This window comes from Myodes glareolus, chromosome 1, assembly GCF_982192425.1.
Source record: "Myodes glareolus chromosome 1, mMyoGla1.1, whole genome shotgun sequence".
NCBI lineage: Eukaryota > Metazoa > Chordata > Mammalia > Rodentia > Cricetidae > Myodes > Myodes glareolus.
Window position 1 is genome coordinate 89,543,024 of NC_142026.1, and position 25,168 is coordinate 89,568,191.

General features: G+C 44.3%; 1 protein-coding gene across 9 annotated transcripts in view; it reads right to left on the reverse strand.

Moving 5' to 3' along the window:
- Mettl24 (methyltransferase like 24) overlaps positions 1–25,168 on the reverse strand; it is a 136,008-nt gene that overhangs the window by 47,119 nt on the left and 63,721 nt on the right. For 8 of the 9 annotated variants that reach the window (XM_085690639.2, XM_048425320.3, XM_048425321.3 and 5 more), the window contains one exon: positions 17,201–17,429. In XM_085690639.2, coding sequence (XP_085546765.2) covers positions 17,201–17,429 — 229 coding nt within the window. Of the gene's footprint in view, positions 1–17,200; positions 17,430–18,925; positions 19,049–25,168 lie in introns of those variants that run through there. The other variant, XM_085690670.2, reaches the window with a different exon arrangement.

The window sequence follows — 25,168 nt, forward strand, 5'->3', positions numbered from 1 at the left end:
ACTTACCCAGTTTTCTCTGTGGCCTGGTGCACAAGACAAATCACAGACTACACTGGATTTCTCTATAAACCCTCAGGGCACACTACATTTCCTCTTTGTAGCTCATCACAGGGGTTCTGTCTTTTCCAGTACATTTTAATCTTAAATGACTTGTTTATGAGAATATAAAATGATGAACACACTATGAGAAATGTATGATGGTTCCTCCAAAAAAAAAAAGAAGGAAAGAAAGAAAGAAAGAAAGAAAAAAGAAAGAAAGAAAGAAAGAAAGAAAGAAAGAAAGAAAGAAAGAAAAGATAATAGGGGCTGGGAATCCAGCCCAGGTGTAGGTACACAGGTCGTTCCCCATTTTTCCCGAGGTGCTATGCAGGGCTGTTCTGCTTCCTGGTTCCACTGTACCAGCTTGAGGGTGTAGCATAGAGAGAACTCGCCATCTCCTGTTATGATAATTTCACCTACAGCCCAAGGGTGTAGCTTAGAGAGAACTCTCCCTCTACTGTTATGGTAATTCCACCTGCAAGCAAGGCAAGGTTCCTGGGTCAGAGAAAGAAAGGTTCCTCTTTTCTCTGTTCAGCTGCTCTCCGACCTTGGGTGTGGCCCCCTGATTTGTCTCTTTCTTTGTTCCTGATGGGGGGCTGGTGTCTTTCTGCCCCACAGTATATATACCCGACTTATGCTTAATAAAGCTGCCATTTGCCACTTGCTCCTTGGTAGATGAGCCCGGTCTCTTGTGTTGTCTGTCTGTTTTAACCCTTTAGGATATTAATCCGTTCTTGTGGGCTTGAGTCAGGAAAGCGCGTGCCTGTTTCGAGGTTTGGGTGTTCACAGAAAAGTGCGGAGGCAACACCCAGGGGCAGAACATCTCACAGCATAGCATGCCCAAGGTTCAATTCCCAGCACCACCAAAATAATAACAATAATAACAACAGCAACAATACTCATGATCCATATACATCCAAAAGAGTTGAAAGCAGGCTGGTCATATTGCCCATAACAGGCAAGAGCCGGGAGCAATTCAAGTGACAGATGAATTAAAAAGCTGAATATGTTGTACATACAATAAGATATCATTCAGCTTTAAAAAGCAACGATAGTCGGGTACAGTGGTGCACTACTTTAATCCCAGCACTTGGGAGGCAGAGGCAGATGGGTCTCTATGGGTTCAAGGCCAGTCTGGTCTACACAGAGAGTTTCAGGACAATCAGGGCTACACAGAAAAACACTATCTCAAAATAGATAAATGAATAAATAAGGCAGGATATTCTGATCATGCAAAGGAAATCAGTCTACAATGTGAAGGAACCCTGAAATGAGTGTGGTGTTTTACATGAGAAACATATGCCTCACAGGCTGGGCATTTGAATACTCGCCAGCCGTTGGAGGTGTGTCATTTGGGAAGGCTTGGGAAGTCTGACCTCGCTGGAGGGACTACCTTCCTCGAGATGCACTTAAGGCGTTTACAGCTTTGCCCCACTCCCAGTTTGCTCTCTTTGCTCTGCACTTGCTGCTGAAGATTCAGGCTTTCAGCTCTCTGTTCCTGCTGCCATGCTGGCTGCTTGCCTGTCTGGTGGACTCTTACCCCTCGGCAGCCATAAGCCAAAATCAACTCATTCTTCCACAGTCCTTTTTGGTCATGTGTTGACTACCACAACATTTTAAGAGAAATGAACCAGGTACAAATAAGAACAAACATCGTGAGAGAGTCCACTTGTGTGCGACACCTAGAACAGGAAATTCACAAAGACAGCAGTAGATGAACAGTTGCAGGGAGTCAAGGGGGATGAAGGAAGCGAGCTACTGCTGATTAGGGTATTGGCTTTCTGTTTTGCATTATAAAAAGTTTGGAGACCAGACACATGGCATCATTGGACTCAACACTGCTGAGCCACTTAAGATGATTCATCTATCGAGTTGTATTTTAGGTTCACTTGAACACAATTGAAAGCAGCAAGGCCTGGCATAGTCGCATGTGCCTGTCATCCCAGCACACTAGAGGCACTGGCAGTAACTCTGCTGTGAGTTCAAGACCAGCCTGGCCCATGTTATAGGCCAGCAGGACTAGAAGGTGAAACCATGTCTTGAAAACCCAAAAGAGAAAGAGAAAATAATAAACTAACTACTAAAAGGTGACCTGTTTATTAGCAGCTATTACTTAAATTTATTCTCTATATAAATACACAGTTCTCTCTTTTTTTTTATTTCTTGTTCCTCTTACACTATACCATAATCCAACCTATCTTTTGGCTTAGAAAATGGAGGAAAATCTGCTTCCAGTCCTACTGCTCTCTCTAGAGCCTTCATCTAACAGGATGTAGTCTCAAGCTTACACTTGACAGTGCCAAGGGCCAGACAGGGCAAACCGCATGCGCACTAATCAGCCCCCCTCTGGAGCACAGCTCTCGGAGGCTGCAGTGTGCAATAAACAGCAGGCAGAGAGAAAAACCTCCGTTCTCTGGCTCCTAAATGCAGGCATGTGCTATAAAACTAAATTGACATCTGTTAGCAGGCTTGTCACATGGGCGTTTTTTTTTCCTGCAGAATCTGGAATAAATTAAATCTTAAAATAAAACTTGGAACAGGGAGGCCGCTTTGCATAATTCCTCCTAATGGTGTGCTGCGTACCCATCGCACTGATTTTAAAGAGAAGTTCTAGGGAGAAAAGTTTCATTATCGTTTTAATTGCAAAACTGCCGAATGCCACTCCATGCTGGGAAATCTCTGGGGGTTTTTAAGGGTCTTTATGTTTCTAACTAAATCGTAGCAAATGAAACGTCTTTTTCTGGTACTTTCACTGGGTGAAAAAGAAACCAGATTTTAGGTCCACATGCAACATTGTCCACCCCTTCTCAAACACCTGGAGCCCAGCTCGTGGGCCCTGCTCAGCCCCGACTGAGCTTCAGAGGCAAAAGTGGCTAGTACAGGTGGGACCTGGAAGAATTTGCTCAGGTCTGGGGCAGGCTCAGCAGTGAACTTGCTCATCAAATAAGCCTGGTCACCTGTGCTTCATCCCTAGCACTCACTCGAAGGTGGAGAGAGCCATCTCCACAGAACTGTCCTCTCGCCTCCTACACACACACACACACACACACACACAAGCACGTACTTACGCAAGCATATGCACATGTGTCTACATGGGGGTACACTAATAACAAAGAAATAAGTAAATAAATAAATAAAATATCTTAGAGCTTGTTCAGGAGTACATGCCCTCAGAGGGCTCCGCCTTCTGCTCTCAAAGGCTTTAGGCTTTTCTTAAACGCACATAAAGCAAGTGCAGAGCCTCGTGACTCTCCAGATCGAAGCTGCACATCAGACCCATAGTCTCCTTCAGAAGAGCACAGCATACAAAGAGAAATCATGGAAACTTCTAGAGTGCCTGTAATCTCTCCAGGTTCATTTGATTCCCATTCTGCAAACCCTGCCAAAATGGTAAGATTGAGACAGATGCGCCCGCTACTGGCACACGGAAACCCAGGAAAGCAGGAGGACACACCCGGAGTCTCATTCCCACCGCACGTGACATTGTACCCATTTGTAGTAAGACTGGAGCCCTCCGCATTCCCAAAGCCACACCGGCCCTTTCCATAAAACACAATCACAGCGTGTCGTGTGACTGACTACCCCTTGTTTCTTTTTCTACCTTGTGTGAGTTCGTTCACTGCACCTCATTCTCCAGCGGTGTATCTCATAGGATACATGATGCCGTGGAGAGTCTTATAATAGGGAAACTGCGGCATGACAGACTCAGCGACTCGGTGAGGAAGCGGTGAGGAAACAGAGAGGATGCTGCAGAAGGCAACCAGGTTCGGGACTTCTTCCTCAGGGGCTTATTCACAGAGAAATGGGAAGTAACAATGAAAGCCTGGCTGTTCAAGAGCTCTCTATATGAGGGGCTCCTTTCTCCGAGAAGAAAATGCGCTCGGCAGCTGTGACAAAATGCCCGCTATGAGCGAGTGAAAGGGGAAAATGATTTATGTTGACTCATAGGTCAAAGGTTTCGGTGCATGGCCAGATTTACTTACTCTGTGATGGCTAGGGGGAGAGCGAGTGAGTGTCCCAATAACCTCTCCAAGGTGCTATTCCCAGGGACCTGACTTCCTTCCCCTCTAGGCTTGGTCCTGGCTTGCCATTTCAATCAAGTGCTTTTTGTGGTTGGGATTAGTTGATTATTATGAACTTTGCTACTGTTTGGATTTATTTCCTGCTCTGTCCAATTGCAACAGCAGAATCTGTGGACTGCAAGGCCACATGCGGGTGACAGCAGATCCCCAGACCCAGAGCGCTGTTCCCACACAACCTTGTCCATCAGAGCTTCCGCCCCCAGAGCGCAGCAAGGAGAACACAGTCACGGAACACACAGCTTAATCCAGACGCACTTAGTTCTCTCTCTGGAGGCTTTTCTAGCCTTTTGTAGGTCTGTGCTAGGAGTTAAACACAGGATGGTTTGGAAACAGTAAAAGGCAAGGCATTGTGCCCTGCAGGAAAAACTCACTATTATAGATGAGTGAGCAAACCTTAAAAAAGGAAAAAGAAAACCCCCTAATTTCTTAAGCGTGGACTTGCAAAGTTCTGGGCTCATATTCCAAGACGCCGAACCCGCGGGGTCCACTGCAGACTGATGGGAGGGAAAAGACAGCTCAGCCTTTCCAATTGCAATTCAGAGCCTCAAATGACTCATTACTGCTGCAGCACCACCGGCTGATTTCACAGAAACGCCGAACCTTCATGATTAAATAGTAATTCCACAAGATGAAGCTGCCGTCAAATGCACTGAATGATAAATGGCACGCGGCTCCCTTTGGAAAAGGAAGGTAAGAAAATTTAGATCGATGAATGCATTTGAGCCTAAAATAACCTTCATTGCACCGTAGCTGGTTTTCGGTAAGCTGTCTCACCCGAAGCTCATCTGAGACATTAGCAACCTCCAGTAGAGATCTGCAGGCTTGTGCCCACCGCTTACTGACGCAGTACCCACTAGGACTTCACCAGGATGAGCCAAAAGATAAGATATTGAAGTCCTAGTTCCCTCCACATCCGTCTTAGCGCGGTGCGGGAGAGCACTCAGGTTGGCAAGCTTCCTAGGCTTTGCACAGGTCAGGAGACCCTATGGGAAGAGATCTACTGGTCAGCAGCACGGCTCACTTGGGAAGACACAACTCAGATCAAGGTTTTTAGCTCAAGGATTAATCAGTGGTCACTTAGAACTCAGGCTTGCCTGGGCCTTGAGCTAATGGGGTGGGCCAACTGGGGAGAATTTGTCCAAGGATGGCAGCTCAGACAGAAACCCACAAGCTACAGGTCAAAAATGACCCATGCTATGGCATCTGTCCCTCGCCCCACCTTGGTAAGCACTTGCACTGAGTGTGGAAGACGGCATGAGCAGTGTTATGTGGCTCGGTGCTCAGGCTCCGGGGAACGTCTCCTGGGTTCAAGTCCCCGCATTGTCCATTGCTGTGAGGGTTCCTCAGGTGCTGTGTTTTGCTCAGTGTGCTGCAGACCTCGCTACAGAAAGCATAGCTTCCTAACTAGGAACCCCAGCCTCTGCTAGAGAAAGCATTGTTTCCCACCTAGGAGCCCCGACACCATCTCAGAACATGCTAGAAATAGAGCACCCAGGCCCTCCTCTGACCTCCTCCATCATTGTTGTTTCAATCAGATTTCAGGTGGTTAAGACATACATTACATTTGAGAAAGCCTAGTATGGAATAGGATTTGTAGGCAATGTAAACATCCAAAAATCATTCATTCCTGGTATTTTAAACACATGATAGGAAAGATACCTAGTGAAGGCAACCCATCGGCATAATCTAGATGACTCCAAGAGGTTGGATTTATTTAAAGCACACAGAAAAGAAGATACAGAAGTGAGATATACTCCTGCCCCGTTCCACCCGCAAAGCAAACAGGAGTGAGATGACTTCAAGGAGAGAAAAGGGAAGAACAAATGAGACCTTGAAAGCGAGAAGAGCATCTCAGTCACATCACAAGCAGGGTCCACTGCCTTCCGTTTCCAAGCAGGTGGCAGTGAGGTTGAGACTGCTCTTCTACACTGAGAAGAAGCCCAGGCAGGGCCTCTAAGACAAAAGCCAGAGCCGCTGTCACTGATTAAAGCCAGGGTTAGGGTGGAGCTCCCTAGCTCTAGAAAAGAATCTGAAATAAATTTCCAAATACCACTGGCTGAAGATCTGGCCATTGCCCTAAGGAGAGCTCAGGAGAATAAAGACACCCTAGTAAACAGCAAATGAGGCAGATTTCAGATGGTTCAGTGGTGGGATATTCCCAGCATCTTTGAGGGGTATAGTAGCCCCTCGATGCTTCCATAAGACTAGGTCCTGGCGGCTACTGCAAAAGCACTAAGCAGTGAAGGACAAGCCAATAAGGAAAAAAAGAAAGAAAAGCCAAACCCAAAATCTTCCCCTGAAAATGATTCAGCAAATTAAAATTCCAAATTACACACAAGAGTCAAAGGATGAGAGCAAAGACAACCTCAACACCAAATGGACTGTTATTCGTTCCAAGAGGAATGCTATTGAACAGTCTGGCTATAATTGGTGTGTTTAGGATGCTCAGAGGACTCAAAAATAAGATCTGCTTTCACAAGGTGTAAGCAGTGACAATACATTTTTAAATAAAACATGCACAACTACGAAAGAACAGATGGACAGGAAAGAACCCAATTAAAATCTTGAAAGTAAAAAGTTAGGTTTTTTTCCTAGCAAAAATATCAATAAATGGTATAAACTTTGCTCAGGACACAGTTTTAAAAGAAAGAGCTGGAAGCTAATACTAAGGCATTTACTCACAGTATGAGAATAAATGGTATTTTAAAATATGAAAAAGCAACTAAGGGAGAAAGAGGGGAGACTGAAAGTCTCCAGGATGTATCCCTAAGTAGCTCCAGAAGTAGAAATAAAGGAAATGCAGAAGTGTGTTAGCTATCATTCTGTTACTGGGACAAAATGCCTGAGACAAAAGACATAGTGAGGAAAGATTGTTTGGGCTCACAGTTTCAAGAGTTCTCGTGTGTGGTGATCAATTCCCTTGCTTTTAGGCCTATAGTGAGACAGACCATAAAGGAAAGAGAATGTAGTTAAAAAGGCTACTCCATGGCAGCCAGGAAGCAAAAGAGAAAGACAGAAACAGACCAGCATCCTAATAGTCCTTTGAGGGCAAGTTCTCAGTGGTTTAACTTTCTTCTACTAGGTACCACCTCTCACAGGTCAAGCCGAGAACCATGACACCTCCTAGTCTTGTTAACCTGAGGACCAAGCAGTGAGGATTCTGTCCATTCATCCTGAGGACCAAGCAGTGAGGATGCCTCCCAGAGTGTCAACCTGAGGACCAAGCAGTGAGGACGTCTCCCCAGAGTGTCAACCTGAGGACCAAGCAGTGAGGACGTCTCCCCAGAGTGTCAACCTGAGGACCAAGCAGTGAGGACACCTCTCAGATGTCAACCTGAGGACCAAGCAGTGAGGATGCCGCCTGTTAGTGTCAAACTGAGGACTAAGCCTTCAGTACAAGAGTCTTTGGGAGAACACCAAGATCTAAACCACAGCAAGAAGCCCCTGAACCTATTTTAACTTCTTAAATATTCACAAGGCACAAATTTCAAAGGGTGCAGTACAGCATCTCTTCCCAGGTGATCCATTCTCCCTGGAGGCAGAAGACCTCCCCAGGTTTTCATTTCTTTCAGGGAGAGGCTAGGAAAACAAAACTACTGTGAAAATGGTGGAATGGCAACAACCTACATATTCTTCTGTGCTTTCCCTTTTGTGGGGCATAATTTCCATACAATAATGGTGTAGGAGATCCTTCTGTATTTGTGTTGCTTTCATTGGTTATTAAAGAAACTGCTTTGGCCTTTCAATAGGGCAGCACTTAGGTGGGCAGAGTAGACAGAACAGAATGCTGGGAAGAAGGGCAGTGTGGTAGACACCATGAATCTTCTGCCTGAGACAGACGTATGCTAGAATCTTATCGGTAAGCCACAGTCACATGGTGATACACAGATTTAATAGAAATGGGTTAGATCAGGATGTGAGAGTTGGCCAAGAAGAGGTTAGATATAATGGGCCAGGCAGTGTTTAAATGAATACAGTTTCTGTGTGATTATTTCGGGTATAAGTTAGCCAGGTGGGATGGGACCAAAAGCCGGCCCGCTCCTCATTCAACACAATAAAGCCATACATTTCAAGTGTGCAACTCAAAGACTTGTGACATTTGTGAATACCATATGATCCACCAACACACTCCAACACAGAGCATTCACACATCTGAAAGTCCCCTGTGATCCCTTCCATCCATCTCTGTTCCTTTATCAATGACTCCAGGTCATGGCTGGTCACTTCTGCCATGAACTCATAGGGTATTTTTTTTCTAGAATCTGAATGACCAGAGAACTGTGTACTGTGTACCCTTTTATCTAGTATGGAGTCTGCAAGATGGGTCCATGTCCTACACATTACTAAGCTTATTCTTTTTTATTTTGGGGCTGTATTCAGCCTATATGGGTGATAAGGCATATGGCATATTGGTTTTTTCCCAATATAGTCCAACCGTAACCTATGTATTCAAATGTTGTATTAGTTATTTTTCTTTTTGCTGTTATGAAACACCTAACAAGAGGGGACTTAATAGAGAAAGTGTTTTGGACTTACAGTAGTAGCAAATATAGCCTTTCATGGTGGGGAGGGCATGACGGTGGACTCAAAGGCTATTTGCTCACGTCTGGGGCAGATTAGAGCACCATGCTGGCCTTCATCTGACTTTCTCCTGGATCCCCTTGTATTCCATCTGGGTCTCCAGCACACGGGATGGCGCCACCCACATCAGGGTAGACCTTCCTTTCTCAGTAATTCTTTCTGGGAAGATGCCAAAGGTGTGTCTACTACATGAATTTTTAATCAGAGCATGTTCACAATGAAGATTAAGCACCACCTCTGTTGATACACATGTGGACTGCCTCGGTTAGGGGTTACATGAACTTTCAAGCACAAGTCGCTGTGTGGATATCTGTGCTCAATTCTCTTGCATAAACACCTAGAAGTGGGCCTTTGGCTCTGTTAGTAAATACATGTTCAACTGCGTCACCAACTTTCCATGACTTTACACATATCTGAGATAGCCACCTTTATAAAGAAGGGTTTGTTTTAGAGGTTTTTGTGCAGGGTTTATTGGCCTGGTTGGGTCCTGTAGGTAGCAGGTCACGTCAGGTGAAGCTGTGTACTTCATGGCCAGAGCATGAAAGAGGAAGAAGGGCCTGTGGTCCCATCAGCGACACCAAGGGCCCACACCTAATGCCCTAAAGACCTCCCACTAGTTGCATCATTTTCTAATAGTGCCACAGGCTGGAGATTAAGCTGTAAGACCTGGGCCTTTGGGTACCATTCCAGATCAGAACTGTAGCTCTGATTTGACCCAAAATTGCCAGACTCTTCCAAAGCGCTCCCATTCCCATCAAGGATGCTTGGGCGGTCCAGCATCTCCTGCCCTCATTACTGCTCCTGTCTGTCTTTTTACTGTGTGGTTTTGGTGGTGGTTTGGGGGTTGGTGGAGGTTAAAGTAGCATCTGTTTTGACTCCGGCTTTCCTTCCCCTGGTGCCTAGTGGAGTTGAGCATCTTCTCGTGGTGTTTTTGCCTCTCCATATCATCTTTGGGAAAGTGTCAGTTCAGATCTTTTGTCCAGTTCTGAACTGGGTTGCTGATTACCCCACCAGCAACTTTCAGTGTAAATATTCTTTGTACATTCTGGATGAAAGTTTTAAAATCTGATATGCTGTGGTGAATATTTTATCACAGGTTTTATGTTCTTAACATCACTGGATGAGTAGAATATTTTATCTTGATGAAATACTATCTTTTTAAAGTTTTTTTTTTTAAATCTTTAAGAACTGCTTGCCTAAGATGGCTCAATGTTTAGGAGCCTTGGATGCTCTCCAGAGGATGGAGGTTCAATTCCCAGTACCCACACGGCAGATCATAACCACACATAACTTCAGTTCTAGGGAATCTGACACCTTCTTCTGGCTTCCTTGGGTACCAGGCATGCACATGGTACACAGACATACATGCAGGCAAAAACTCATGGCCCCCAAAATTTAAAAATTTATTTGCCTAGCAGGGCTTTGTGGCACACACCTTTAATCCCAGCACTTGGGAGGCAGAGGCAAGTAGATCTCTGTGAGCTCAAGGTCAGCTTGATCTACAAAGAGCATTCCAGAACAGCCAGGACTACACAGAGAAACTCTGTCTTTAAAAAAAAAAAAACAACAACCCACCCACCCACCCCTCCAAAAAAAAGAAAAAGAAAAAAGGAAGGAAGGAGACAGAGAGAGAGAGAGAGAGAGAGAGAGAGAGAAGAAATATTTACCAATCTCGAGGTCTTAAACATTTCCTCCAAATTTTTCATAACTTTTCCTTCCATGTTTAGGACTATCTTTTTTTTAAGTTAATGTCTCAGCTTTGACTAGAGAAACGAATGCAGACCCATAACCGGTTGGAGTGTCAAGTGTACATAACTGTGAGTGCTTCACTGTAGATAAATCACATCTATTAACCTCCCTGCCTCCAAGGCTCAGGGAACATCCTAAGGGCTGGCTGATGGGAGGAGGAGGGCTGTGAAATGCCAGCATCTGGGCATGACATCGCTTCATACACATCAGCTCACAGCAACTGTGGCTAGCTGCATAATATCAAGGCAGAGAAAGTTCTAACACGAGGAAGGGAGTGTCCCCTAGGCTCTACTGGTCGACAATCTCTTGATAGCGGATGGCTGCTGAGGGAAGGAAAACACTCCTTAGGGGACACGACTGCTAGTGGACTGCTGGGGCTTCTGTGGGTGACCCCACGCCAATGTGCGTATGGGCAGCACCCATGAGACTCAGGAGGTTACCAATAATTAAAAATAGAGTCAGGAGGGTGCAGAGTAGGGGCACTACAGGAAGGCAGAGGGTATGATCAAAATACATTGCATAAATGGTTCTGAAAAGATTCACTATAAACACTATCATTTTCACTGTAGAATTATTTTAGCACTTTACCTAAATTCATGCATATATATACACACATGCATACATATATGAGTATATGTGTGTGTGTGTTTGCAAGTTCTCTTGACATTCCAATCATATTTATCCACCTATCTGTACATCAATACAATATTATTTTGATAGCAAAACTTAAATTTTAGGATTGACTATTGTAGTCCATCTAAATTTGCTCTTTTCCAAAACCGGCGGTTTCTTTGCTCTGTGACTTCCTTTACTTTATATAGATCAGAAATTGTTCCATATCAGTACATAAAGATTTGCCCTCTCCCTTGTCACTGGGGCATCGTAAGGAGTCCAGGAAAAGACACACAGTACTTCATTTCACCAATCCCACATGGCAGAGTCACCCATACACGATGCTGCTGACAGCCGACCTTGTTCACGCGTGTGACATCACACACGTGGGCACCTGAGTATGGAGACTCACAGAAGCGGTCCGGGTTCACCCTTGCCAATCTCGCCCACAGAAAGGTTGAACCGGTTCGTGTTCCTTCTGCTGTGTGGCGTGTGACTTGGTGAAACACACGGGTATGGTTTCAGCCTGCATTTCTCTCACTGTGAGAAAGCTTGAGTGGTTTTCCTGAGTCCTCGGCACCTCTTCTTTTCTGCCAACTGCTTCTCGTCAGTTGTTTTCTCTATTGTTTTTGTCTTTAGTTTTTATAACATTTCCCCCCCAGTGGGTCAAATCTGGAGCCTTATGCTTACTTGGTAAGCTCTCGATCACTAAGGATACTAGCCCCTCAAATGTTTCTTTATCTTATTTTAAAAAGATCTTCTAGAACATTTCAATAAACTTCATTATGAAAAACTTGCAAATAAAAATATTACACATCGAAAATGACCAGATCCAAAGTCTGCTCACATCAATGACCCTTTCTACAGTCCTTATAGCCATTCGGAAGCTGAGTGCGGAGCACAGAGGAGGAGAACTACTCTTGGATTTCAGGGCCCAAGTTCCCTCAAACAGCACAAACCATAGACAAAAACTGATGTTCTAGAATGAGTATCAAGCTCTCACTTGGACAGGCAGAAACTAAGAAACTCTAAGAGTCCAAGGGGACACTGGGCCGTAGGAATAATGGCAGGAGGAAGCAGGGGCAGAGACCTGAGCTGACAGGGAGGAGGTCGAGTCTCTCAGAGCCACCTGACCAGACAGCTCAGCCCGGGGGTGGACATCTGCTCATGTGAAACAGATTCCAATTAATTCTCAGCGGCTTATTCATTCTCTCTGCGGCGCAGTATTTACTTTCTACACAGTCACCAGCAAAGCTGTTCGGTGCCCCAAGGCAGGAACTAATTCTCTTTCAACCATGTCTGAAGGACCAAGCGCCCTTTAGCTTCACACAAAGCTTTCACGAATAACTCTTGCCTGAAATTAGTTGTAGTTAGCAACGTCCAGATGAATCTATGGCAGGGTCTCCCTGAGAACAAAGAAAGAAAAGTCGGCATTCTCTGTAATATTTGGTCAAATGTCACAAACAATGTGGATCACGATTCTTTAAATTCACTGCAAGAGATTAAGTGACGACCCCATGCCAGGCTTTCGACTGGAGACTTCCACACTGTGTTCTCAGAGTTCTCAGATCTAATTCTCCAAACAAGCCACACTTAATTAAAGCTGGTGTTGTTTAAGATGATCAAAGTGGCCAGAGAGGCCAGCTGACTTTTCCAGTGCCAAATGCTAACTTGTGGGTCAAGTCTTGATTAAAGCCTTCGTTGAGGTACGCACCCAGCAAGCTGCCTTTCCTTCCTATCAGCAGTGGGGCCAAGACTGAAGGTCATACTAGGGAAGATACAGATCAGGAGAAGCCATCCTGCCCTCTGGGCATCAGTTAGGGGTTATGTGTTGTTGGATAAAGTGCACCAAAGAATGAAATTTTATGTGAGACCTTTATCATAGGCTTAATTTGTTTGCTTGCTTTTCTTTCAAATGACTGAAGCTGTCAGGAGTGAGCGGATCAGCTGCTTGATTGACAGCCATCAGACGGCCCTTTTCGGTTGCTACTGCGGTTGCTAAGGAGCCCAGTAGGGGATGACTTCAGGAACATAAAGAACTGAGTCTGAATGGGAACCAGTGTTGCTGTCTCCACCATTCTCAGATCCAGTGGGGCTGGAAACGACATTGGTACCATCCCACCAGAGACAGCGGCAACTCCAGCTTCAGCCCTGTTTGCCATGGCCGTCATGGGAGCTGCCAGTCAGTTAGCTATTACTTGCGTGATTCCTCCGACTGTTGTCATGGTAGCTCTGTTTTGACGACTTCATGGCTGCTCAGGGAGGCTCCGGTCCAGCCACAGGAGCCCCGAGGAGGTCTCCTTCCAACAACATAAGCCAACAGTAATTTTCATGGCCACTACCCCAACCATGGCTTTTGCTTTGAAAAAAAAAAATGCTTCATTTATTAAGAGCCACTCCGGGCACTCGGAATCAACCCTTGGAAATGTTTCAGCCATGGCAGCATCCGGTGAACAGTCACAGCCACTTCGGAAGTCACTCAACACCTTCAGTCAGGTTGGGCACTGATTGCATCCGAGACAGGCCCAGTGCGATCTTCGCAGACTGTGTGACAGAGGGTGCTGCGGACAGAGGGCTGTGAGCATGCGTGTCAGGCTGTGTTAGCAGCCCGTCTCTCTCTCTTCTGATGAGATCTCCCTGATGGACGGTCCTACCACTCTGCAATACTAGGCATCCACAGAGCGCCTTTCCTGAAGAGTCACATTGCCTACCTTGTGGTCTTTCCGATGGAGAGAATGCCTCCAGTAGTAACTAGGGGGCAGCAGATGAGTTCCGGAGGATGGCCACGAACAGAGACTGGGACAGACTGAGGTTATGACAGACTGCAGAAGTGTCTCTATGGAGAACTGAGACTCTGGAAACAAGACTCAGGACAAGGGAAAGACTATGGAGTGCTGAGAACTGGAAGCACTGCAGGCCCCCTGCAGGCCTCCCCGAGGCCAGGGAGTGCAGTCCCTCTGGTTGCTGCCGAGAAGCAGAGCTGAGTGCAAAGCGCAGAGGCTCCAGATCTCCTAAGCCCAGAGCTGCTGGCACCAAGAGAGCTGCAGTTTAACAGCCACATTTCCCACCCAAACATGGCAGAAGAACCTTTAGCTGGCTGCTAACAATAATGATCATAACTTATCATTTCCAAGCCCGGATCATGTTGGAAATGCTGAGTAGGCGATAAAGAGTTTGGGGGAGAAAAACCACACGGTAAAATTAATAAGAGCAGAATCCTTGGGTTAATCTTCATCCACTCTTGAAAAATTCACAGACTTAGTTAACATCAACAACCATTGCAGCACGGGCTAGACTGTAAATCATCCCCAGCGAGCCTGGGTCCAGGTGATATTACTCCCTGGCAGACAGGGCTTCTGGTCCAGGGCCGCTTTGCTGATGCAGCTGCTTCTGCATGATGCTTTGCAAAGGCTTTGTTGATTTATAGTTTGAAGTTAAAATTAGCAAAGAGTTTCTACAGCAGCACACAAGCCATATGCATCTTTCTGTCACTCTCTCCAAAGACTGCCGACATTTGCTCTCACATCCCTCGCTTGACTAGAAACTAGGTTTGGATGTAGAGAAGAAACAAAGAAGAAAAACAGGCAAATACGAAAATTATCACAAAACCATATGAGATATTTTAAAGTCACCAAAGCCCTGTGTGACTTCTACTGCCGCTTTCAGAATCAAGAGACAAAAGGGTGGGAATGCTGATCTTTCGAGTGTTTTGCTCTCTCCGCCTCCCCTGCCACAGCCGTGTCCTATTTATCAATGTCTGCACACACAGGGAGGAATGAAAACAGACCACGCTCTCTCCAGGCCGCAAATGAGGTTTCCTTTCATCTGGCACTGCGTAGCCCTCAAAGTGTGTTTCGAAGGGAAGCAATCATTCAACGGTGGCTTAGTTTGTGTTGTTTCTGTTTGAAAGCATTCAGCCAAAGAATCTCCGTGAAGGGGACTGGTGGCTCTTCTGTCCCTCAACAATGAATTTTCCTTGAAGCATCAAATTCATACCTGGCAATTCTGAGGCAGATCCCTTTCATTGTTATTAATGTTTTTTAAGAAAAAAAAGTCACCTTAAGAACAAAAACAACCCTTGATCTCTCCTCTTTAAGCATTCTTGTAAATGCTTCTGCTATCTAGGGGCAAATGCTCCATGCTACCCTAGGCATAAAGGTTGGTCCACTACAGCTCCCAGTGAGCTGGTTGCATGCAGTTCAGCTCCATGTCTCATTATCCTAAAATATATTCTTTGTAGGAAATGTGCATACATACACACATAATTTTTGCAAAGCCTCATTTTATCCTCTTCTCTAGCAAATCTTTTGCTAAAATGTATTGAAAAATAAAAAAAGGGCTTTGACTTTAACCTCCTTTGCCTATTCAGTCTTGTCTCCATAGAGCGAGGGTGGGCAGGACTAGCAAGTGAGCCAAAGAGAGCAGCAACAAAGCCCTTTACTAAACGCAGAGAGGTTCCACTCTGCGAAGAATCTAGACTTGACAGATTGGGAAATTGGTTTGTGATTTTCATCAGTAAAGAAAAACAGGTTTGCAAAAGTAGGAGTGGAGAAAAGAATAAACTGGAAGAGAATTCTGAAAAATGGCTCCACTCCTCACACTCATTAAAAATTAAGTAGCCCATGAAAAAAGTTCTATTCAGAGATTTCACCCAAAATATTGTAGCTAGGAAGCATTAAGATTCCTAACTGTTGGATGCTGGTTGCTCTTAGTGGCAGAAACAAAGTACAAGTGGCTAGTCTTGTGTTAGAAGAACAGTAACTTCTTCAAGGCTGTTCTTGGAAAAGTTTTGACTGTCTGATTTAAGGGAGTGTACTGGCTAATTTTGGGTCAACTCGACACAGGTCATTTGGGAAAAGGAAAGCACAACTGAGAAAATGTCCCCACAGTGACCCATAGGCAAGCCTGTGTGCATTTTCTTGATTGACATTGCTGTGGGAGGGTCCAGCACACTACGGGTAGTGTCATGCCTGGGCTGGTGGTCCTGGGTTCTATAGGAAAGTAGGCTGCGAAAGGCTTAGGGAGCAAGCCAGCAAGCAGCAGCCCTCCGTGGCCTCTGTCTACATTACCTCCTATCTCCAGGCTCCTGCCTTGCCTTCCTACCCCGACTCCCCTAAATGATGAACTCCAAACTGTAAGAGGAAATAAACCCTTTCCTCCCCAACTTGTTTCTGATCATTGTGTTTTATTATGGCAATTGAAACACTAACAGAATTTTTTATAAAGAGACAGGGATTTTTTTACAAAGGAGAGGAGAAAGAGGAGGGGGAGAGGAAATGGGTAATGCACAGGGCAAGTCCTTTTATTAAAGATCAAGAAGTTAACTCAAACTTAAAATCCCCCACACCTTGTTTCACAGATGGGTTCTTATTTTGACATGTTTTAAATTACATGATACCTCATGGCACCACAGACTAGGACAGGTCAAACTTACTGAAGGAGAGATGGAGACCAAGAAAGGCAGTTGCACCCAGAACCGCCCCTTTAGCGTCTGCTTCAGTAATGCATTAGCTGGGGTATATGAAGCTAACACTTGGGCTAAAGGAACATTGTTCGAAGATTTAGTTTCTTTATGCTGTTCCTTCACGATGGGGTATTTGCAGATATTTCACATGCTTTGACATAATTATATAAATCGCAATGTACACGATGTCCATTCATTTCTGGAAAGTAGATTTTACTCAGAGCTACATGTGGTTTTTGTACTTTAAGAGCCAAAATGTCTCAAAATAGCAAGTAACTTGAGAAATGTAAAAACCAGTGTTTTTCCAAACATAAGCATAAGAAGGATTATTTTTGCATATTCAAGGTTAGAATAAGCAGTTTAGTTTTCTGGAAATTTTAGATAAACTCCTAAGTATGCTGAAGTCTCTGTGAGGAGTAGCTTCTTAGTCTCTTGTCTCAACTTGACCATTCTTAGCATTCCTTCGGAGCAACGAAAATCTGCAAAGCCGTGTAAACAGCCCTAGAATTACCAGATATGTCTACAGGTCAGCTCTATAAACAATGGGCAGTGACCAGCAATATTGAAAAATAGAACCTTCACTTTTTCAGCATTATTAGCCATGGTTTTCATTTTCTTAATTTGATGGGTTTATTCGCTTTATTTAGTTGTGAATTAAAACGGGAAGTCTCACCTTGTGATGCCCAAATTCATTCAAAATGCTTCCCAGTTTTCTGGTGTTGCTACGTGGCTTTTGAGCAGCCACAGCTGGATGTGGATCCCGCCAGTCGATGGACAGACGGTGGTGCCAGAGGCGCTGGCTCTCCAGAACGTGGGCTGATTTGACACTAGGATCAAAACGATGCACTTCACACCCATCATTGGCCATGCTCACCTCAAAGTCTGTGTCCTCATTCCCAAGCCTAGAGACCAGAGGAAGAAAATAAAAACAAAAAAATGCAATGAAGAAAAGTTAGATGAATAAATTGACAACTCTAATGCCAGCTTTTCTAGTGGCATCACACTTTCTGCTTTAGAACATGTCTAATGTACACATTTAATGAACTTCACATATACATGCTCTTCACATATACATGCTCTACACACATACACGTGCTCTACACACACATACACATGCCCTACACACACACACACACACATGCATGCTCTACACACACATACACATGCCCTATGCACACATAGGCTGCTCTATACACAATTATACATGTCCTACACACACACATATGCATGCTCTATACACACATACACATGCTCGCACACACATATACATGCCTTATACACACATACACATGCTCTCACACACATATGCATGCTATATGCACACATACACATGGCCTACACACTCATATGCATGCTCTGTACACACATACACATGTTCTACACACACATACACTCATGTACTACAGACCAAAACCTCTAGATAAAAAAAAAAAAAAACTAATCTGTTAAGGACAGATCACAAAATCACTAGCTAAACATGTAGGCTCATATGAAGAATTATCATATTATATTAGCAATGGGACAAATGAGACTACCCACTAGCTTCAATCTGCAGACTACGAGCTGTATAATCACAGAGGCTAGGGATAGAGCAAGAGACTGGGCAGTGGTCTCCCAAGGAAGGAGAAATAGAATAGAGAGTTATGGAGAAACAGGGGGGAAACAGGAATAGGATTAAGCAGAGAAGGGGAAGGAAGAAGGGGTCAAGGGAGGGAATATGGACACTTAACACTAAGAGTTATTTGAGGGTTCATATGAAAGCTTACTGTAGAAGCTTCAAAAAACATATACATATGTGAAATAAATCTAAATGGAGTCACTAAATAATGGAGGATACAAAACCCCAACTAGACATCATTTGCCATCAAGTGAAACCTCCAGTTCCAGAAGAGGGTTCCATCTAATTGAGTTGTTGGCCAAAGGGGTCCCAGGGAAACCCCAAACAAAACTTGGCTATCGCCAAGACCATTAGTTGCTCCACAAACCGACTGTCAGACTGAAAACAACACTTAGATATTCCACTTAAACATCTCGTTGAACACAAAGAAGTTGAGCCGGTTCCCAACTAGTACCTTCACCCCTCCTAACTAATGTTCATGGTACTGAAGGCACTGTGCGTGCTACTAGAGGAGAAAGGTGCACAGCAATCTAGCTACAAACGCTGTGATCAACAATGGTGACCTGTCTGCATGATATGCTTGTGCAATGGTAGCACAAATATCATGAGAATAATCAACCACCACCTCTTTAGGCTTTAGGCCACTCCTTGAGATGAAACCCATTCTCAATATTTCTTAGGTGGCCTAGAACCTGAGACTACACAGGCCATGAATCCACGGAAAAGCCAAGTGCTCTTGCTCTGCTAAAGGCTCATAACAACAAAATGACTCCCACTGACCTTCTGCTCTACACAACGTTTGGTGTTTCACTCAGCCATCACCAGAGAAGCTTCCTTCTGCAATAGATGGCAGTCAGTGCCGAGAGCCGCAACTAGACAATGTGCAGAGAGTGGGAGACATCCTCTCGGGACTCTGGGAACTATGCAGAAGAGGTGGAAAGATGGAGATGGAGGACACCAAGGAAACAGTGTCTTCTCAACACAACAGGACTGACATCCATAGGAACTCACAGAGACTGTGTCAGCATGTGCAGGACTTGCACAGGTCTAAGTAAGATGGGATCCCAGCACTGAGATGGGAAATGGTCATGAGCTCCCATCTCTAACCCAGAAGCTCTGTCCAATTGACAACTACGTACAAAGGAAAAATAAATTTTCTCCAATGGAGGCGCAACAGGGTATATAAATCAGGCTTAAAGGAAGCCTCCTGCCCAGCATAGATGACCAATGCAAAACTAGCTCAGTGGGATTCTGCTGTTGTTTCATATTGCTTTGTTTGGGAATTCTTTTTAACTCTTACTGATCTTTTGCTTGTATGTTATAGTTTCCAGTCTTGTATTTTTACGGGTTTTGTTTTTGGGTTGTGTTTCTGGGCTTCTGTTCTCTTTTTTTGTTGCTGTTATCATTGTTATTGTTCATTTTTACTTGCCCGTTTTCCCAGGAGAGAGGAAGAAGGTGTGGAATGAGTGGGGAGGCAGGGATGATCTGGGAGGAGTTGGGAGAGGAGAGTATATTGTATGAAACAAAATTTATTTTTACTAAAAATAAGAATATCCACTAGTCTCAAGAGAACTTTCTCAGTAAAGACTAAGAAAAGCGTAGGATTCCCTCGAGGGGATCTGCATTCTAATAATTTGCGCTAATTTGTCTCCATGGTATTAAGCATGACGCTGGACTTGTGGGCAGCTGCTGTGTTCTTTTAAATGGAGTGTGTTTTAAAGTAGTGCAGTTAAAGAAAAAAGAGCAAATATATGCTCTCTACTGGATCCAGAGCAACAGGAGACAATCTACACCCTAGTCTGCAACAATAAAGGAAAAATTATGAACACATTATACCTAAGTACCTAGAAGGCAGTATGTCATATAAACAGTTCGTATGCTTATGAACACCAAGCTACTAAGAAAAAATTTCTTGTTTAGTGTAAGAATCACATTGATTCAAGCATCGATTTAAATGGAAAACATGAAATTAACCAGAAGAGAGTCATTTTTTCATGATAATTAATATTTCTCTGCCAAAACCTCTATGCTTTTTTGAGTAGGGGGGAGGGAGAGAGAACATTGCTATGCAGTCCATAGTCCTGAACTCACAATCCTCCTGCCTCAGCTTCCTACTGCATGGAATACAAGCACGTATAATCATGCTTAATTCCAAAGTCCTATGCTTACTTGTGGTTGAGGATAGCAAAGCCCAGAATGTCTATAATACACTGACCAAACCCAAACTGTACAGAAGACCTTGATTCTCTTGGGTTAATATTTCAGGCTGTCGCACAATCTGGGCGTACACAACAATCAGAGCTAACAACCGCTCCGCGGGTTTTACTTAACTAAGATCAGCTTTCGTATACATAAAACTTAACGGTAGCCCTACTTGTCTTACTCTTGCCCTTCACCCCACTGTGTCGCTCTCTTCATCACCAGACGCCCTGACGTGTCATTCGGCCCGAGACGTCCCTCAACCAGATCTCCTTCATCCTTTAGTGGAGACTCAGCATTCCCATTTCTGCTGCCTGCAAAGTCTGGTTGCCTATTTCTTCCTTCTATAAAGCCCGCTTCAGAACCCTCCCTTCCTCCTCCCTCCTCCCTCACTCCCCCCTTTCTCTCTCCCTCTCCCCTTCTCGCTCTCTCCTCCCTCCTTCCTCCCTCACGTCTTTATGCTGGAATCAGATACCGGCCCTTAGGTGTACTACATAAGCACTCTGGCTCACTGAGCTCCAACCCTACCCCTTCAACTAGTTTCTTATAATTGTAGTTTCTACACCAAGAAAATAATCAGAAAGTTAGAAGCAGAGAAAATAAAAAGCAAGTCTTTCAACACTAGAAATTGTAGCCATCACTTCTAGAGATGAATATGCTTAATAGTTTTTCTATATCATTGCAAAATTTTTATACACCTATACAAAGGGCAGACTCTATCATAAATTATTCGAAATGCATGCCTACACATGTAAGCTAATCATGACATAATAGAGATATTTTATATGATATACCAAATGACCTGAGACTGTAATTGGTGATTTTTGTTAACTGATGTTGCGTTTTGCTCAGTCTAGTCAAACCTCCTCACTTCTGAGCAGTGTGTTCGTCTGTAACTGCAGAGAAAGAACACTTAGCGGAGTAAGTTAGAGGAAGAAAGTATAAATTCTGGCTTCTGGTTTCATCCCATCCCAGAGGGGAAGGTATGGAGGAACAGCTCACAGCATGGCAGGCAAGAAGCAGAATGGGGCTGTAACAGGAAGGACCAGAACAAAACAGAGTCCCCCAGGACACACCACCCAAGGACTATTTCCTCAAACGGGGTCCCACCTTCCACAGTTCTACCCTCTCCCCATGCTTTGTTCACGTCTTGAATCCATCATGACTTAATCCACTCAGGACAAAGATGTTATCCTCTAAAATCCCTCACAGATCCCTAGAGATGAGCTGTGCTACCCCCATACACACAGATACCCCCAAAGATGAGCTTGCTACCCCCATACACACAGATACCCCTAGAGAAGTGTTGTGCTACCCCCCCACGCCACATATACCCCTAGAAATATGCTGTGGTAACCCCCTAGGCATGTGTCAACCCACTAAAGCTGATGGGATTAACATAGCAATCAGGGTATATAGATTATAGAATAATGGGGTCTCACAGTGACATTTCTGCACGATTTAATTTTAATATATAAATACGCACTGTGTTGGAAAGCAATAAGCTATGCTCATTTACCTGGTATGCACAATTCTGCCTTTTGTGTATTTAAAATAATGCTTTTTTCAGGCTTAGTTTACGTTTATCAAGTTTCATGGCGGACACAAAACACATTAGGAAGACTCAAGATATTGCACAAAATATCCCAAGGTAATAGAAGCAGAAGAGGAATCCACATCTGGCACCTCCAACGCACATGCATGGGTGTGCTCTCCACATGCTCCTTTATAGCAGGTGACCCGGGACACGGCAGGTGACCTGGAACAGGAGCCTCTGGAGGAACATTCCTCTCAAAGCCTGGAAAGTTGTCATGTTTTAGAGAACGAAACTGTGTTGAGCTTGCTTGTTCCTGACTCTCCTGTGCTCCAGACGAACCTGTAATGCTGCCCTCAGTGGCGAAAAGCTTTATGTAAGGTCTGCCACTCCCAGTGTCCAAATACAGTGCGCTGCAGGTTTCCGTTCACTGACTCACTCCTATATGTAAATGAGTATTTATAGGATGCTCCTATATGTAAATGAGTATTTATAGGATGCTCCTATATGTAAATGAGTATTTATAGGAGGCTACACGTGAGCAAGGCATCCATTGGGCATGAGGACAAAGGCAGCTCAAATCCTTCAGCGGAGGGAGCTCACAAAGTAGTGACGAGGGAAGAGCATTTGGAGCAATTAGTTATAATAATACCTACTCTTAATCTAAAACTCGAAATGAAACCATCTTCTACTGCTATTTAACAGCAGAGAAAATTGGCTATGGAAAAGTTAACTTGATAGAAATATTTTCTTTAGGTTTAGTCCATAGAGCAAGCAGCCCGGCTCACATGTGTGACTTCCGTCTCGAGGTCTGGGGTGACTGGACCCTTTTCCCCTTCTCCTGTCCGTGTGGTCGTCACCCAGAAAGCTAGAAAGAGAAGCAGTGGCTACAGTCTCTCCTTCTGAGGCCACATCCTGAAGGCTGCACACACCTCCACTCATCACCATTGTTCACGAGGCCATTGAAGCTGGAGGGAAAGCCAGGGAATCCAGAGTGACCATGTGTCTTGCTAACTTTAGGAATTATGTTACCAAAAGAAGACCAGGAGAATGGACAGTAGGGGACAATTAGCAGCTTCTATAGCTCCCTTCCAAAAACACTCCAGTCGTTAGGATGCATATTCAGAGGCTTCTTGCTAAGCCTGCCACCTTCCCTCCGCAAGAAGGAGGTGAAGTTAGAAAATTCACTAACAAATATCACATCAGTGCTGGGGGTTTAGGGCACAACAATTTCTTCAGCATAAAAAGACGATTAAATCTAAAAGGTTTCAAAGAACTACGAAGGGAAAGTCATAGAGCTAAATTTCCAAAAGTAGACTAGACTAGAATATCAGAACAATCACGTTGGGTCTCCTCTGGTGTCTCAGAGCCAAGCAGCCAGGTAGCCTGCATCAGCTGGGATGTGCACTAGACAACTATTGGATGTGTTTTTCCATCATGCCGATTTCCTGGTGCATCGGCAGCCATGTGGTCTTGGGTACCACAAAAAGGAAAAAGGAGTGGATTGCAGCAGGCCTTCAGTTAGCCTTTTTTAAAGCAGGCTTGAGTGTATCACAATAAGTGGGTTTTATGTCCCCTGGGAATCCAAAGCTTAGAACATAAGGATATGAAAAGACACTCAGGATCCATTCATTACTGGGTAGGGAAGGACAATTGAAGCCACAGTGAGATACCCCATCCCAACCACCAGGAGGCGTATAATTGAAAAGGCCAATATGGTGTGGACAGGTGGGGAAATTGGAACAGTCATAGATTATTAGTGGGGTTGGGAAATGGTACACAGTCAAGATAAGTGAAAAGACATAGGCTCAAAACCTACACGTCAATGCTCATCTCAACACTGATAATTACTAACAAAGGGAACCAGCACACTGTCCATCCCCTGACGAGTGAAGAAGCAGGATGTGGTGCTTTCATGTGATGGGTTATGACTCAGACACGAAGAGTAGAGGAGTCCTGATGCTGCAGATGAACTCTGAAAACATGACACTAGGCATCACCAGCCACAAATGTCATATATTATATGATTCAATTTGCATGAAATGTTCAGCGTAGGTGACTCTAGACAGTCAAGAACTGTTCAGGATAGGTGACTTTTTAGACAAAGAGTCAAGCTAGTATTTGCTTAAGGTCAGGGGTGGTAGGCTAGGAGGGGCTGAATAGTTAGGGAGATAATGATCAGAGGGAAATTGGGAGTGCTATATGTGTGTCCAGGGCTTTTGGAAAGGAGGGAGAGATAAAAATGTTTTAAGTTTAAGTGTAATGACTAAAAGAAACCCGATTTGTGTATGATTTAAGTGTGTGAGTATATTTACATATGGTATATTAGTATATTTATATGCAGATAAAATTGTTTAGAAGCTAAAAACTATAAAAATAAATCCAGAGTGCAGATCAGAAGTGTGTAGCCCTTATCACTGAGAAAAGAGGTCTAGAAGCCATGAGAAGTGTTTTCCTCCGGACTGTGATCCAGCAGGATCAAGAAAGGCATGCTGGTCAGGTGGTAGGCTAGAACTGTAAACTGCCAACTGTGTGTGTGTGTGTGTGTGTGTGTGTGTGTGTGTGAGAGAGAGAGAGAGAGAGAGAGAGAGAGAGAGAGAGAGAGAGAGAGAGAAGAGATGGAGGTTCTCAGAGGATAGAGGAAAAATATTTTATAATTATTGATTCTTGTGTTAGTAACAATGCATGAAACTCCAAAGTTTCATTTATTTCATTTAAAGCATGAAATCAGGTATACTGGTAAATGCCTGCATGTACTCAAGAGGTACTCGAGGAAGGAGGATTTCTGTGAGTTTGGGGCTAGCTTGGGCTGCAAAGGGTGTCCCAGAATAGCCAGGGCTACACAGTGAAACCCTACCTTAAAAACAAACCGAATCCATGTATTTTCAGGACAGTATCATTCCAAAAGGAATGAAATGGATTTTAGGGAACACACACACACTCACACACACACTTCCTCTTTTTACAGATAAAGAATATATAATAAACATTGCATAAACCGCTATACAGTGTATGTATGGTATTTCCAGACCACAGCTGTACGATCAGGGAGAAAACGTCTAGAAACATCGAGGACCGCAGACTTCTCCTTCCCCATTCATTATATCCTGTGCTAACACTGCTTCTGCTGTCTTCATTCAAGCTCCTGGGAAGCAAACATATTTGTCTGTGAGGCTCATTCATTCTTCTTGAAATGCACCCAGCCACACTGAAGGCTTCCTGACTAAAACACTGGCTCGAGTTGCCTCGCCATGTGTGACTTAGGAAATCTTCCGTTACACCAAGAAACC